The 12,526-nt window shown below is 42.4% G+C and overlaps 1 protein-coding gene across 5 annotated transcripts in view; it reads left to right on the top strand.

Annotated features, from left to right (window-relative positions):
* Positions 1 to 12,526, top strand: part of SLC4A4 (solute carrier family 4 member 4) — a 229,489-nt gene that overhangs the window by 133,000 nt on the left and 83,963 nt on the right. For 4 of the 5 annotated variants that reach the window (XM_083835255.1, XM_083835256.1, XM_083835257.1 and 1 more), the window contains 2 exons: positions 856 to 1,035; positions 12,450 to 12,526. In XM_083835255.1, the coding sequence (XP_083691381.1) occupies positions 856 to 1,035; positions 12,450 to 12,526 (257 nt within the window). The remainder of the gene's footprint in view (positions 1 to 855; positions 1,036 to 12,449) is intronic. The other variant, XM_083835258.1, reaches the window with a different exon arrangement.

The raw sequence follows: 12,526 nt of genomic DNA, 5'->3' as shown, positions 1-12,526 counted from the left end.
TAAAAGTTACTGGTAGACAAATAAGAGCTGCCACATTCCCTGGGGGGACAGCACGTTAACTGAAGTAATAAAAGGAACAGCTTAATGTGAGATTTAATGCACAATAGTGATTTTTTAAATATATCTGGCTACCTCCCCCCCGGGACAGAGGAACAGAGAGGAGAGAGTTGATGGAAAGTGAGCAGTCTTTGCAGTGAGTTGGATGTTGTTCTTTTGTGGTGATTCAGTTAAGGGCTAAGCCCCATAATATGGCCTGTGAAAATGGGAGCAAGTTCTGCCTTTTGTAGTTGCTGTCGTTTTACTTTAGTTCTAAGAATGAAAGATTTAATTAGTGGCTCATCTCCAGGACTTTTTCCTGGAGTTAGATTAGGTTTTTATCGGGGGCCTGTGAGGTGAATTCAGGCCTTGTTGAATCTGATAGAAGTTTAACCATGCTATTTTGGGGATCATCCTGGAACTCACAGTGTAGCTGCAGCTTCTTTACAAAACCTCAGGGTTGGAGCAGAGTCCCCTCTCTGAACTAAGAACCATCTTATCCAGGCAAGAGTTGATTTGAAGCCCTCTGAGTGGCATGTACGGAAATAACACAAGGCAGTTTGGGTGGAAAAGGTGTGTGTTGGTGGCTGATGGGTTTTTCTTGATGAAAACACTGCTTTCATTGCAAAAGAAATGATTAGAGGAGATTGCCTTTAGAAATCAAATGGTAAAACCTGGTGGTAGCTTTGAGATGGGAAAGAAAGACTTGAAAATAGGAGGGTGACAATTACTTCCCTCTCCTAGCTATCCCTTAATGTAGCCAAGTTCTGTGCTTTGTCATTCATTTTCCTCTCTTCCTCACCCCTTTGTGTGCAACAGAAATGATTGTTGACAATCAGATTGAGACGGGGCTTTTGAAATCTGACATGAAAGACAAAGTCACCTACACGCTGCTCAGGAAGCACCGGCACCAGACCAAGAAGTCCAACCTGCGCTCTCTGGCAGACATTGGAAAGACCGTCTCCAGTGCAAGTAGGATGTTTACCAACCCTGATAATGGTAATGCAGAGGCTAACTGGCTATAGCCTTCCGTTTTAAAGCAACCCACCAAACTTGCCCGCCAAAAACTAACTCCGTTGCCATGATAATGCTTTTCTAACCCACAATTAGTGTAGCAAGACCCATACTGATAACACATCAGTGGTGGGCTCTGATGGCTGCTTCTGCCGTGGCACATTGCTCTAACCATATCTTCACTGGACGGAGTGGGAGAGGAGGGGAGGTGGCAGGTAGGCAGCAGGATACAGCAGCACAGGAAGTGGAGAGGTGCTCCCGCAGCTGGTGTGTAGGAGGTGAGGTAGGAACAGCATTAGGAAAGGGAGGCTGACAACAAACTCCAAGCGTGCCTGAACCCAAAAGGCTGATCCTCTGAAATGCTTGTGCAGAGATGAAGCTTTTGTGCGTGTTCGATTTCTGTAACAGATGGTGTCGAAGGCACTCTAAATCAAAAATTATGCGAGAGTAAAATCTAGCTTGCATTTTATTGCCATGCAATCATTGTCCAGTGCGGGTAAAGCTGATTTTCCATTTTGCTTTATTCATCCTAAAATTGCTTTGTGTTGTTATGTTGTATATTATGTCTCTGTTTCTCTCTAAAAATTACCTCATGTATAGTGTTGTGTATATTGTGGTGTCTGTGTAAGTGTGTGTGTGTGGATACAGACAGCTGTAGAGGCCTTGGCAATGACACTGTAGTTATTCAGACAAGGAAATTTGCAGTCATATTAGTGGGAATCAAAAAAAAGAGGATGTTTTAAGCCTATTTTTATGTCTTGGAGTTCTGCAAACTGCCTCATGTTGCAGTATGGAAGCTTGTCTAAAAGTTACCGTTTCAAAATATCCAGAAACAGAAGTAAGTTGATGATTATCTTGCTACCTTGAAGGCCTCTAAGCTTTCTGTGTTCTGCTTCTTGAACTCACCCTAACATTTCTCCCTAACTTATTGTACTTAATTAATATTTCCTACTTTCCATTGTCCTTTGCTTTTGCAACAAGTGTGTATGTGCATGTGAAAAATATTTATTGCTCTTGATGATGCATCTTATCATGTACCAGTGTCTTGCTAATGCAATAATTAAATGAGTAACACAAAGGCACAGTAACATGAATCAAGGAAATGTCCTGGATGTGCAGCTTTTCTGTGAATATCCTTGCAGGAGCCCAACGGAGCTAAGATAGGGACTGTGCTTCGGACTGTTGCTCCTCAAGACCCCCTGCTCATTTCACAGTAGCTTCAGACAGGTGTAAAATTTGTAGGTGCCCCAGTTTTTGCCCTTAAATATGCCAGGCACTTCAGATCCTTGGAGTATGCCTTAATCATGTCGGGACTGGGCACCCAGCAACTAACTCAGATTTGTTTTCATCTGGGATGAAGAAACTGATTTCTTCCCAGCACATGCTATGGGGCTTTCCACTGTCTTCCCACTGGGCTCCCAGCAAACTCCCCACTGCCCCACTGGGTGCATGGAAGGCTTCTGCTTTCTGTTAAAAAAAAAAAAAAAAAAAAGGAAAAGTGTGTGAAGTGTGTGTGAGAGGAGTGGGGTGGATACATCTGTTGCAAGTGAAATGCATTTTTCTGGTGGTGTCTTTCTGGACCTTTGACAAAGTGAGCAGGCTTGCTTTGAGGAGAAGGATCCTGCACTTGGAGCCATGGGGTAGGGGAGGCAAAACTTCAGACAGACATCGGCTGTTTCAGTCTCCCTGGGCATGGTGTAGGGGATGCACTTGGTTCTCAGCTCTAGCCCCCGACCACGTGCCTAAAAGTAGGTGCTGCAGCACCCAGGGTAATGGTAACAGACACAGTTATGGTAACAGGCTGGCTGATGGTACATTTACAATTCCACAAGCAGAGCAAATGTCTCTCAAATTGCATAGGAGGCTAGAAGGGAAACTCCTGGACGTTGGCAGTGTCTCTGTGTTTGGGCAATGATAGGCTCTTTTCCCATTTTATGGTTAAACAAGAAATCAAGCGTAGTGTTTTATTAAAATTACCTGTCTCAGGGAATTCCTAAAGTACAGAAATGTAAAGAAACCTGTACAATTGACTGTATTATATTACTTTAATTAGCACCTCTTTCATACACAGCAAGAATCTAATTGAAGGGGTTAAGACTTGCTCTGTTTACAACACATATCCACCTTCCACTTCTGTCTTGCATCTATTTTTGCTGAACAATATGCTTGTAACAGCCTCCTCTTTTTTCAGCAGCTGGTGAGCATTGAATTCTTCCTCTGTGCAGTTAAAGTCACTCATTGAGGAGTCATCAAAACCTCAGGGAGTAAAGAGAAATCAAAACTTACTTAGGAGGTTTGAAGGTAAATCATGCACAGTGTACTATTTAACTACACCTCAGATGGTTAGCCCTGTCTCTTCCCCATACGGAGCCAGACATTCACTGCTGGTTTAAAAAGAAAATAATAGCTTGCTTATCCCGGGAGGATGATACTGGCAACGGGTGTTCATCTAAGTTCTCACTCCAGCCCCTGCTTATTTTTCATGGCTAGGGACATGCTTTGCTCAGACAGTCGGTGACTTAGTTTTTCGTTCGTTTGTTTTCATGTTAGAAGGGACTGTGAGGGTCCCGTCTCTGTTGAACTGATTCTCAAAAAACTTTCCTGGCTTTGCTTAGCCTCCTGACTGACCTTCAGCCACTTCTGTTTGTTTTCGCCTGTTTCCCCACCTGGAATGTTTCTATGTTGTGAGAATACATAATGCGTTCTGTTTCATGACAGTTGAAGTGCTTTGAGCATTAAGGAGGAAGAGACTTGCATACAAAGGGAAATACTTCATGAATAGTTGTTACTGTTATTTATTATTTACACTTTAATGAAAAAATAACTCAATGAAATACATTCTGGAGTTATACCACACTCCATGGAGTTCAGTGAGTGCTCTCCTGTGATTCTGAAAGCAGAATTTGTCCTTTAGACAGATAAAAATTTAATGAGGCCAACAGGAGTGCAGCTGCCTTTCAGCGTGGCTAATAACAATAATAAAAGTGCCATCAGCCCCAAGCGCTCATAAATTTTCCTGGAGTTTCTTTCCAGGTAGATACTTTCTTTCAGTTTCTACCTTCTGTTTCAGTGTCAGTGAAACTCTCATACAATATTCATGCTGCATCCAGGTTAATGAGAACAACAGTCCCTCAGGACACGAGACCTGGGCAGTGCTTAATTCTCACCTCTATAGAATAGGATTTTGGGCTGATATGTTTAGGAAGCAGCTTGGTGTTCTGCTCGACTGATGTTTACTGCTGTTGTTAAAAAGGGTAACTCCTCATCTTTGGTCCAACCATAAGGCACGTTGATGTAAATTACAAGGTGCCCTGCTAATTTAGCTTACACAAGCTCTGTGTGTTTGTTAATGAAGCAGGCACGAAGCTTAACTAGACCCTGCAGTATGTTATATACAAAAAATGTTACGCAACTTACTGCCTCTTACTGGGCAATCACACTTTCCTCGGAACCTATGATTCTGTTAAGTATCTAATTGCATTCAATTACTTTGCAAAACATTTATTTAGGAAGCACTTTAGCATCATGTCATTAGCAGGGATTTTGCCCATGAATTTCCTTCATATTTTTTTCAAGTAATGCTACAGGTAAACTTAAAATCCAAATTAAATAGTGACAAATTTATTCAAGTATATACAATAGGTCTGAAATCTGAAAATATCCCCTGGATCCATGGTCGTCAAAAATACTTAGGTGCCTGCATCTCATCAAAATGATTAAGTGACAAAGCCTTAAAGGCTTGAAAATCTTTTGTGCCTTTCTTACCTTTGCAGTAAACCTGTTGTAGACTACTCTTGTGGTATTTAAACAGATTATTCAGAATTAAAAGTTTTGAATGTGTCCTAAGAGATTCTTCGTGCATAAAGCAGGAAAAGAAGGTAAAGAAGCAGAAGTTGCTAGGACTTAGCCTCTAGAAAGGGGTGTACCTTCAGTCTGTTGTGTACTGTTGTGACTTTCTTTAAAGTATCTCAGGCCTGGGCGTTCGGAGCTGACTTGCTGCATGAATGAGCTGATGCAGTTTGCAAACTGCATCGAGAAACTGCGCAACCTCCAGAGCGGTGATCTGCCTCCCCCACGCTACAGCGGCTCAGCACTGACCCTCTCCAGCTGCTCCCTGCGTGTTTGGAAACCGCACCCAGGATGACCGCGGCTGGCAGCAGCGCAGTCATCCCGCTCCCACTTCTTTCGCTTCACTGCTCCTCTTGATGACAGTCTAAATAGCAATCAGATTGGCAGAAACACTGAACTTTTGAGCAGCAAAGGTGTGCAGTGTGTGCTTTTTATTCATAACCGTGTCATAAAGATGGATATTTGGCCTTGCCCAGTGGTCGTGTTTGTGGGAGGATGTTTTCTGGGCAAGCCCTTTGCTCTTGGGAAAGAAATTGTGCAAAAGATGTTAATTTCTTGTTTGACGCTTGATGGAGGAGGATAAATCAAAGCAGTTCTTTGCTGTCCATTCAACAGGAAAAAGATGATTATCAAAAGCTGAGCAGACAAAGCTGTACTGAGCAATTACTAAAAGTTACTTTACAAAGACACTGCCCTCTTCATTTCTTTCTATTGGTAGAAATTTGAGATGCACGATATGTTCATCAAGGACCTCCAGATACGTTCCAATTGAGCTCTTGTGTTTTTTTTTTTGATGTGTTTTTTTGTGTGTCTTGTTTTGTCAACTGGCTTTCTAAGAGTTCTCTGTGTTAATTCAGATGTGTCCTTTCCTGGCACAGGATACAGCATTTGAAGCGAGCCCCTGCAATAAATAATGTGTATGCTAGAGGCTATCCAGCAGTCTTTGCCCATCTGGCACACCTTTGGGTTGTAATGCAGATCTGCCATTGGTTTGCCACTGTAGAAAATGAGAACAATGCTCACCGTTCCTTGTGCAGGTGCCTGAGGACTGTCTCATAAATGTTTGCCAGTACTTTGATGATGAAATTTGCCATGCGGTGCATATTTTCAACGGTTTTGTTTAAAAGTTTCCTGCCTGCCAGCATTTTGTATAACTTAACACCTGCGAGAGGCTTTGGCAAAAGTGTTGAAGAGAAGCGATCGAATCATACTGAAAACAAGTTGGCAGAGGCTGTAGAAAACTGTGATGTGTTTATGTGTGAGTATTTAACCCTCATAAATAATGGCATGCTACCATTACCATGTGAATGGTGTCTGCGCTGCCCAAACACCTAATGAATGTTATTTATTTCTGCTGTGCTGACAGAGAAGCTTGGAAACAGTTGAGTTAAAATAACACTTGCACTGTCCTGCATTGGCTGATGCAGCGAGAATGGCAGCTAGTAGCTGCTGAAAACTTCTCTGATTTTATTTTGATTCTGTATTAGAGTTCAGCTTTATCCAATTGAGTGTTTTTCATAGAAAATGCATCCTTGATCCCTTCAGAGAGCTGAATGATACAGTGCCAGTTGAATAATAATAGTTCAGGAAGAGAGAGGTTAAGCCATAAATGAGATACTTTCAAAAAAAAAAACAGTGATGTGTTGAGCTGTTTGCATTATTTGAAGCATTACAGAAGAAGTTATGCACTTCCAAGCCCTAACTGGTGTATGTCTGGGTATGTATAGTCAGGATGCTGAAGTTGGCTCCTACAGGGAAGTGACCTGTAGGGAAGTTTTTTTCCTAAAGTACTGAGTGTCTGCCATTCTTACTGACTGCACTGCTACCTGGCACTCCTCAGCACAACTCGAATCGCAGCTGCCTTACCCACTTGCTTGAAATCTGCTTCTAAGATGCTTGAATTTTAGACACCAGGGACAAAACATTGGTTCCAGAGCTGCCAACAGGGGAGATTTGTGCTCCTAATAAGTAGACTCACACCTTTGGTCACTGAACTATGCAGAAAGATGCACTTATAACTGCGAATGTTCGAACACTGTCACCTAACTCGCTTGCTTGTGCAATTGCTTGAGCGTTTCTTTCTTTTTTTTTTTTTCCCTTCGACTTTTCAACTTTGCTCTCTTCCTCCTCTCTGCTGCTGCTACTGTCTCCTGCTTGCAACACAAAAGCACGCAGCCCACTTGAGAGCTCCGTGCCCTGCCTAGCGACACGCACGCTGGATGATGAAATCCGAGTGCAGCGCAGCCCCAGCGTGGGATGGCTCAGTAAGTTGGGGCAGGGGGACAGGGGAGCGGGCTGGGCTACTGCACTCGGCTGGGGAGATCCAAGGAAGAGCAACGGGAAACTTGTACTCATTGGTGTCTTAATGCTTGCTGCTGTATTAACAGTGGGGAGACTGGAAGCCCATTCCTGGTGGAATGGCTGCTGCTCTGTCTGTCCATTTACTCCCACAATCCCCACTCTGTGCTCCTTTTTCACTTTTTTACTTCTTTCTTTTGTGTTTCCCATCTGTGCTGGAACAGGTAGGTCAGCCTGCACTCCCTTTCAGGCAGTGGTCTCTCTCCTAACCCATCTAGCAAAATTTCATACATGTATTGAAGTATGCTTTGGCTGTTAAAAGGGTTTCATGAATTTTGCAATCAGTGCAACACTATAAATGCAACAAGCTTAAATATTTTAATTTCCATACAAATTAAAGACAAAAATAGGTTCCCTTTGTCACACAGCTTGCAGGCGCCACCAGCTTTGTCTCTCTGTGATGAGCTGTGCTTTTCTCAGGCCCTGCTTTTCTCTTTTTATCCTTTGTAAAATATTACTCATCAGGAACCTTGCTGATCACAGAGGAGTGTGCTGTTCCCACAGGAAGGCACAGCTTACTGCACCAATGACGCAGAGATGTTCTTTATAGCCACAGCAATCTGTAGAAATCTGAATTTCAGGATATTGACTGTGAAGGATGGCTACCAAGCCTATTAGTAGAATGAGGCAGTAACACAGAGGGGTTTGGACTGATTGCCTTACTTTTTGCACCACTTTTTGCACTTCACTGAGCACAGCCAAGGAGAGGCTTGCATTGCCTTTGCTGGAGAGACAGCAATATAAATGAGGCCTGAATCAGGAAATTACCCTTAGCAAACTGTGTAAGGGTGAACATCATGAGCCAAAGTCTTTGGCTGAGGTCTCAGCAGCGGAAACCTTTCACTTCACTGGTTTGTTCGGGGCACTGAGATTCTGCAGACTGATAGGCTTGTTGCTTCCTTCTGCTCCCATATTCTGCTCTATTCAGGGAAGCTACTCAGCTGAGGACTCCAAGTTTTTAAGGTCCCCCTCATTTTTAAGTCTCTCTCAGAAGTGATGTTGCTAGGTTTACTGCAGACGTTACGTTGTCACAGGAAGCCCCAAATATCTGAGCATCCATTAGGAACGTGAGTTAGAAGGGATTTAGGCTGTACAAATTTGAACAATGATGTCCACAAAGCCAAATGGCTTTTGATACAGGTTTGCACACACCACATTGTGCATTTGTAGTAGCACTTTTCTCTTACAGTGATTTTGCTTGGCAGTAAGGATACATTCAGGGTTTTGGGGAAAACTTCCAAATGCAAGCAGGGGCACGGTCAGGTTTCTTAGGTCAGCAAAGCGGGTTGAAGGTGATGTTTGTGGTTTCCAATCTGTGTTCCAGAGATCGTCCAAGTCAGTACTGAGTGGGAGTAATCTGAACTTCAGGACCTAGTAAAGCATCTTCAAAGGATGATATGCGCAGACACCAAATTTTAGGGAAAAAGAGTCATATTGCATGCTCAAGAAGTCTTGGCTGTCTGAATTTTTGTTGCAAAGAGATGGAGATATGAATCATGTTACCCTGAGAGCTCTGTTTAAGCTGGGATTATGAGACACTTTCTACCTCCAAAGAACAAAGAGTATCTTTTAAAGTTTTGGTACTCAGATCTTTTAATGCAAGGCCAGTCTGACAACTGAAAAAGGGAGTGAATAAGATCTGCATGTTTTGCCAAGAAGCTGAAGTTATGGGTAATGTGCTCACAGCTGCTCTTGGGATTAACTCAGAAACAAGTGCAGGTGCAGGCTGGCTTTCTTCTCAGGCCCAGGTCCTTCTGCCTGGTAGGCACTCTAACTGAAACGAGTGCTATCATACAAGCAGTTTCCTTAGAGAAAGTATCAGAGCAGTGCTGAATTGCCAGCTAGGGTCTTAAGGGCAGGAGGGGGACATTCTTCATCCAAAAGGAGTTTCTTGAGACACCTCCACCACAGAGGTTTGTGCTTCTTGTACAGCGTTTAGTCTGATGCCCTCACTTCTGGGCTCCAAACACTTGGCCTTGCTCGGCCTTGTAGTGACAGTTACAGCTGTAGCAGTGATGGCTTAAGAGTATTTGCAAGGTTGTATTTGTAGGGAAAGGTGGTATCTTTATTCAATCAATAAGTACAAGCAGAGAAGATGCAAGGGTTTTCTTTGGCACATTTGTCTGTCCAGGTTTGGAATAAAAATGGAAAACCTCAAGAAAAGTATGCCTTGAGAAGGGCTGCTGTGAATTTGTTGTGGTTATGTTGATCATGTTGGGAAATTTGGAGAAAGGGTAATTGGCATTTGAGAAGCAGAAAGAGGCTACTAGCAAGAGGTGATAGTCATTAGCCACTTCCTGTAGCAAGACGGGTAATTATCTCCTAAGGAATGTTCAGTCCTGGATGAATAATAAAAAGGGAAACAAATGTTGTAATCCAGAAAATGATCAGCTATGAAAGCTGTCGACTCTCATTTTAGTCTGTTTATTCCAGAATTGGACCTAGAACTTTGGAAAACCACCAAAGCAGTATGCAGAAAATGAAGAGAAAGCTTCAGCAGATGCCTTTCTCTACAGTTATGTAGTGCGGCTCTTCCAAATAAAATGCATTAAAACCACACTAAAAACTGCAAAAAATAAAATCATCAATATTTTCTGCACTTCCAAAAAGCTTTTTAGAAGCCATACTTAGTTCCTTCTCAGCTGGAGGCATTAACCTTGCCAGGATTCAAAGGTCTCATGGTAAGACTGATCTCTGCAACACCATCTCTCCACCCGCATCAGAGGAACAGCTCTCCTGAACTGGCCTTGTGCAGGTGGGCAGTGTGGGATACGCAGCTCTGAGAGCAGCCTGCGAATAAGACCTTCTCAGTAGGTCTCTGAGCTTCTCCGGATCTGTTTAACTCTGCTGAACACTTTGGTGTTTAATTTCTGTCACTTGGTAGCACATAAGTGGACTGATAGGAACTTTGCTTTGACTCACTGAACTGCATGAGACCAATTATCAGTGTGCACTAGCTTTCACATTTTCAAGAAAGTGCTTCCCTGTTTCTTTAATTGATTTTATTGGCTCAGATTTGCAAAACAGCCATGTGTGTATCTCTGTATAGAGCTTCAGTCTTTCATTTTAATTTATAGGTACATTTATGTACTTGTCAAAGATTTCCCAGAGTTGGCAGTATCTGAGCAACCTTTCACAGATAATTAATTGCACCATTAAAAAAAAAAGGAGCCCTGGGTTTCAATAATGGGCTTCAGGTTTCCAAGAATCTTGTTTTATTTTGATTCTATTTTCCATCTTTGCTTTTTACCACATGTTTATTAAATATTCATATCACAGAAGGTGTTACAAACACCTTTTTAGAAACACTAAGTAGTGTCTATTCCATGTAACAGACGCAATACACATGAACAAGTTTGAGCACTTTTTCGCTGTTTTATTTATGTGCTTATCTCCTGCCTACAGATTCATATCAAACAGTCAATCAAACATTGTAAACATTTCTTAGTCTGGCTTGCTAATAATTAATTAGGAGAATGGTTACTAATATATGTAGCTTAAACCAGTCTTACAAGTGGCATTTCTCACTTGATGAGTAAACATACTTGTAAAAACTTTGTAGATATAGGTGGGGTCTTAAACCTGGCTGGCAGTAACAGCAGGAAGAAGAAGAAGACGGGATCCTCCTTTTATGACATACACTTGTGCTCTGCTTTTGCTGTGTTGTCATCCATGGTTGTGGCAATAACACGCAGCAGCTATACTGTGATTCAAAGTGGCTCAAAAGAAAGAAAGCCCGTAAGTCTGCCTCCATATACATTGAATATGTTGTAAAGAAAACCCAGCTCTGCAAGTCCAGATCTTTTACTTACTACTTGTTTTTGATTTCTTTTTTTATTATTATTTTTATTATTTTTTTTCTTGGTATGCAGATTTATTACAGAGCTTGTTTTCGGTGGGAGTTGATGAACATTGCAAGGTTGGACTTTCATTTTATTACGAATATAGAACCATAACTTTAATGAACATTGTCTGAAACCATACCCCAACCCAGAAATACCTCACAATATGAGAAATACCTCTGTGCCACTTCTTTTTGAGTGTTTTCTGTCCTTCCAGTTCTGTTCACGATCAGAAACTCTCTGATAATGGCTCCTGTTGATACGCTTGTGGTTCCTGTGAGAGTGGAAAAGAGGGGCAAAAAATTTCAGAAGAATTAAAAAACAAAACCAAACAAATGAACATGCTGACTGCTGGGATATTGTGCCAATTCCAGAAGTCTCTTCTTTGCCCTTTAATGATTTTTCTTCTTACATGATTATGGCTATTTCTGTGTTTCTTCAGTTTTAAGACTTTTAGTGGCACTGTAGAACTGAGCTCTCAAATCATGGTAGGGTTGTTTTTGCAAGATCTTTAGGATTATTTTCTTAGGTTTTGCTAGTCCTTGAGAACATAAGAAGAAGCACGGACAATGGTCTGTAAAAGAGCAAGCAGTTCCTGACTAGCTCAGCTGACATTGTGTAAGGCTTACGGATGAGCAGTTAGTCTCTGAAAGAGAAGTGGAGGTTAAATGTTTCAGCTCTTGGTCTCTGGTGCTTTTCTCTCCCTCTAGAGAGAGAGAGAGAAGTCTCACCACTCTGCTGGTGTCAGGAGCTGGGGACTTTTTGGCTTTCGTTGTGGTGCGCACACAGTTTTAAACAATAAAACCTTTAAGGTTTTTAAGTTTAGTTAACATGGTTACTTGGGGAAAGGTAGATTTTGGTTTTCAGCCGTTTCAAAAGACCAAGAGCTGCCAACCTTCCTCACTGCGTGAGCTGCATCCTGAAGTCTCAGATGCTGAGGAGTGCGGGGCAGATGATACTTAAGTAGGTGAGCTACAACAAGGGCTTGGCAGGGAGAAGTGACCACGAGGGTTTCACCCATCTGTTGAGAGATGGGTTTGTGATGGGGTGACCCAGTTGCATCCATCTCAGCAGTGATTTGCTGCTCTGCTTCCCACCCTGAGACAGGGATTATGGGAAGTCCTGAGAGATTTCTGCTGTCCTAGGAGCTGTGGATCAGCGATGACCAAAGTTTAGCATCTTTTTATCCGATGTGCCATGTGAAGTTACAGAAAGCAGCCTGTCAGGGTCTTAAATTGCCCACATCAACCTCCCTTGAGCATGGAAAGGTGTTGCTGTAGCCTGAGCCTCTGTGTTCTTCTGACTGGATTGAAACAGGTGCTTTAATTGGTATTGACATTGTTCTTACAGGCAGTCCAGCCATGACTCACAGAAATCTGACTTCCACCAGTCTGAATGACATCTCTGACAAGCCTGAGAAAGATCAG

Source organism: Anser anser (genome assembly GCF_964211835.1).
Source record: "Anser anser genome assembly, chromosome: 4".
Taxonomy (NCBI): Eukaryota; Metazoa; Chordata; class Aves; order Anseriformes; family Anatidae; genus Anser; species Anser anser.
Note: the sequence above shows the minus strand (reverse complement) of the source record. Positions and strands in the feature narration are given on the sequence as shown.